The sequence below is a fragment of the Echinops telfairi genome, unplaced genomic scaffold, assembly GCF_000313985.2.
Source record: "Echinops telfairi isolate 266 unplaced genomic scaffold, ASM31398v2 ScPeMD7_655;HRSCAF=1070, whole genome shotgun sequence".
NCBI classification, from domain to species: Eukaryota; Metazoa; Chordata; class Mammalia; order Afrosoricida; family Tenrecidae; genus Echinops; species Echinops telfairi.
In genome coordinates, this window is record NW_022104553.1 from 25,523,716 (window position 1) to 25,528,286 (window position 4,571).

Genomic DNA, 4,571 nt, shown 5'->3' on the forward strand with positions numbered 1-4,571 from the left:
TTTTTTTCATATACCAAATAACATTGTATTGTCCTCACTATTATAACTTTGTGATAATTTCTCCCAGGACAACATACATTAGATAGATGATAGATAGATAGATGATAGATAGATAGATAGATAGATAGATAGATAGATAGATAGATAGATAAATAGATAGATAGATAGAATTAGAACTTAAGTCTGAGAGTACCCTCAATGAAAGGTGGCCGAGAACCACCCTATATTTACTACTTTAATGCCCTCCTTGCTTTCCTGTGACATGTAGGAATCCGATAGGCAGGGCTCTGACCATTACCTGATTCTTAGAATGTTGTTTGGGGCTGATGCCTTCAGTGCTGCTTGCCCTTCTTCCTTCAGCACCGTTGGTTCTATGCTCATACGCTACATAGAACACCAGTGCTACATAGAACTATGCTACATAGAATAGCATATGCTACATAGAACACCAGTGCTACATAGAATATCATACGCTACATAGAACACCAGTGCTACATAGAACTATGCTACATAGAACTATGCTACATAGAATATCATATGCTACATAGAACACCAGTGCTACATAGAATATCATATGCTACATAGAACATCAGTGATACATAGAACTATGCTACATAGAATATCATATGCTACATAGAACACCAATGCTACATAGAACTATACTACATAGAATATCATACGCTACATAGAACACCAGTGCTACATAGAACTATGCTACATAGACTATCATATGCTACATAGAACACCAATGCTACATAGAATATCATATGCTACATAGAACACCAGTGCTACATAGAATATCATATGCTACATAGAACATCAGTGCTACATAGAACTATGCTACATAGAATATCATATGCTACATAGAACACCAGTGCTACATAGAACTATGCTACATAGAATATCATATGCTACATAGAACACCAGTGCTACATAGAATAGCATATGCTACATAGAACACCAATGCTACATAGAACATCATATACTATATAGAACACCAATGCTACATAGAACTATGCTACATAGAATATCATATGCTACATAGAACTATGCTACATAGAATATCATATGCTACATAGAACTATGCTACATAGACTATCATATGCTACATAGAACACCAATGCTACCTAGAATATCATATGCTACATAGAACACCAATGCTACCTAGAATATCATATGCTACATAGAACACCAATGCTACATAGAATATCATATGCTACGTAGAACACCAATGAAATGTTTCAACAAATGATGAAGCACCGGAAGCACTCATTCATCTAGGCCAGGAAATTTGGAAGACAGCGACTTGGCCAACTGACTGGGAGAGATCCATATTTGCACCCACTCTAAAGAAGAGTGACCCAGTGCTCAAACAATAGAACAGCGTCGTTGACCTCACATGCAAGTAAAATGTTACTGAAGAGCATCTATTGGTCCTTGATGGGCGGGGAGGGCTCATGCTGCTGGGAAATGGCACAGCGACTTCTCCCAAGGAGGTTCCTGGCCTCCGTCATCCCCAGGAAAGCCCCTCAGTGTCGGTGGGCACCCCTCACCTCCGGGGTCCCCCAGATCCCACAGGGCCCTTCTGGTGGCCTGGCAGCAGCAGCATGCAGCCCAGCCCGGACGATCCTTGCCTCCAGAGCCTGTGCCACCTCCTTGAATGTCCAAGATGGACCTGATTTCCAAAACCGAGTTGTCAACAGTGAAACCCCGGTGGTGGCGCATTTCCACACACAGTGGTGCGGCCCCTGCGAGATCCTGGGCCTGAGGCTGGAGAAAGCGGTGGCCAAGCAGCACAGGAAGGTCCTGATGGCCAAGGTGGACATCGATGGCCACTCAGACCTCGCCACTGAATATGAGGTGTCTGCTGTGCCCATCGTACTGGACATCAAGAACGGTGACGTGGTGGACAAGTTCATGGGCATCAAGGACCAGGACCAGCTGGGGGCCTTCCTGAAGAAACTGATTGGCTGACCAGCAGGGAGGTGTCCGACAGCCGTAGGGCCGGGCCCCCTATTGCCAGCTCCCCCTGCCTGGCCCCTGGGGCCTGTGTCTAGGAGACATTCGAGTCCAGCGAGCTGCCCAGCCGGGGGTACCCATTGGGGGAGTGCTGCTCCCACTGTGGACCCAGGCCACCTATCTTCCTGGCCACCGCCCTCCAGGGCTAACCAGTCCTCCCAGGAGGCAGCGGGCCAGCCTGGGACCCTCGGGCTGGAACCCCTGGTCTTTGCCTCCTTAGCCTTTTCTGATCAGAAACCAGCCCTCCTCTGTCCTTGTCTCTCCGGCTGCTCTTTTGTGATGAAAAACAAGCAAAATGGAACAGTGAGAGTAATAGTCATTCTCCCGTCTTCTGTATGTCTGTCCTAAAGAAACTTATGGTCCCTTCTGTGAAGACAGGCTCTGGCCCCCACTCTGACTCGATCCAGTCAGCACACACACCCCTCCCAGGCCCAGAGACAGAGAGCAAGCAATGGCTGGGCGGGATCAAGTCCGCAAGGTCCCAGCACCGCCTGCCCTCCGCTTGTCTGAGCAGGTGGCTCAACTGTGAACCAATGAGACCAATAAAAGGAGGGCTTGCACTGCCAAAAAAAAAAAAAGAACATCTACCAATGGTTGCAGCAGTCCATTGACAGGGAGCTGCCAGAGGTGCAGACCAGATTCAGAAAAGGACTTGGAACAAGAGATCTGATGGGTGATACCAAGTGGGCCTTGGCTGAAAGCAGAGCATTCCAGAAAGACGTTGACTTGTGTTGTATTGACTATGCCAAGGCATCCGACTGTGTGGACCATAGGAAACTGTGGATGCCCTTAAGGAGAGCGGGAATTCCAGAAGGTTCCATCATGCTCCTGTGGAACTTGGATGTGGACCAAGAGGCCGCTGTGCAAACAGAACAAAGGACTACTGCGTGGCTTAAAATCAGGAAAGTGTGCATCAGGGTTGGATCCCCTCGCCATCCTGATTCAATCTGTGCTGAGCAGATCATCAGAGAAGCTGGCTCATATGAAGAAGCATGTGGCGTCGGGATGGAAGGAAGGCTGGTCAACGACCTGTGAGGTGCAGATGACACGACCTTGCTTGCTGAACGTGAGGAGGACTGGAAGCACTTGCTGATGGGGATCAAGGAGTGCAGCCTTCAGTGTGGATGACAACTCAATATACAGAAGACCCCAAACCTCACAAGTGGACCAACAGATAATATCACGATAAATGGAGAAAAGGTTGATATTGTCAAGGATTGTGTCTTGCTTGAATCCACAGTCAGTGCTCATGGAAGCAGCAGTCAAGAGATCAAAAGACATATTGCATCGGGTAAACCTGCTGCACAAGGCCTCTTTAGAGTATTAAAGAGGGAGGATGTTACTTTGAGAACCAAAGTGTACCCGACTGTGTTAGACAGGCTTCTCTAGAGAGATAAAACCAAATTCCTGATAATATAATATATGTATTTATAAAGATAATTCATATATAACGAGAAATGAAATGTTAAATCATCAAGATAATTAGATATATAACGAGAAATGAAATGTTAAATCATATACAGATAAATATACAATACAAGAAAAAAAACAATACAAGAAATAAACAGTTAAATTAGAAGCACTATAAATGGCTTAGTGCAACTCACGTCCGTGAGAGAAAGTTGAGAGACTAGCAGGCCTTCAAGTCTCTGTCTGATGCCAGATCTTCCTCTATTTGTAGAGAGAGCTAGGCTATGTCAGCACAGCAGCCAATCACAAGGCAGGTCACCAACCGCCAGTCCCCAGCTCCAGAGAAGTCTTAAAGGGACCTCAACTTACAGCGACACAGTCCACAGGCTAGGCGTCCCACAGGTAGTGTAGCCTTTAAATTGAGGCACAGACCAAGCAAGGCAGCCGCACACTGGTCTGATGATCACAGAGCGAGAGACAAGAAAGGCAAGGCTCACCAAGCCATCCATCTCTCCGCCCCTCAGTCCATCCCACCTGCGTTTATCAGCCAGGCTGGCACAATAAACTGTCTCACCGACCCAAAGCGTGGCCTTTTCAATGACCTCACATGCATGTGAAGGTTGATAGTGAACCAAGAAGCCTGATGGAGACTCGGTGGATTTGAACGGTGGCGCTGGAGAAGAATATTGAAATACCATGGACTGCTTAAAGGACAAACCCATCTGTCTTGGAAAGCAGTATAGCCAGAGTGCTCCTTAGAGCCAAGGACTGCGTAGCTTCCTCTTACATACTTTGGAAAGAGTATCAGGAGAGACCCGCCCCTGGAGAAGGACATCGTGCTTGGTAAAGTAGAGGGGCGTGGAAAAAGAAGAAAGCCCGCAAAGAGTTGAATGGGCACCGTAGCTACAACGATGGGCTCGATCATCGTCACTGGAACGTTTGTGAGGACGGGGCAGGACCGGGCAGTGCATCCTTCTGCTTTGTGTAGGGTCACCGAGGGTCAGCACTTACTCAGTGGGGCCTGATAACAACACTAACCAAGGATGTAGATAACCTTGACCTCAGACAGAGTGCAGAGGGAAAATACATTGCCGCCAGTCCTCTTCAGCCATCCTAGGGAAGGACAGTCTGTCTTGGGGGCT

At 47.0% G+C, this 4,571-nt stretch overlaps 1 protein-coding gene across 1 annotated transcript; it reads left to right on the forward strand.

Annotated features, from left to right (window-relative positions):
• The first annotated feature begins 1,470 nt into the window (after positions 1-1,470).
• LOC101663538 (thioredoxin, mitochondrial-like) lies at positions 1,471-1,974 on the forward strand. Its single transcript, XM_045292972.1, has one exon. It carries the CDS (start codon positions 1,471-1,473, stop codon positions 1,972-1,974), a length of 504 nt encoding a protein of 167 aa, XP_045148907.1.
• The last annotated feature ends 2,597 nt before the right edge of the window (positions 1,975-4,571 follow it).

Bases quoted from the DNA above. Each gene is read 5' to 3' on its own strand.
- LOC101663538 (XM_045292972.1), top strand. From the start codon at position 1,471: ATGGCACAGCGACTTCTCCCAAGGAGGTTCCTGGCCTCCGTCATCCCC.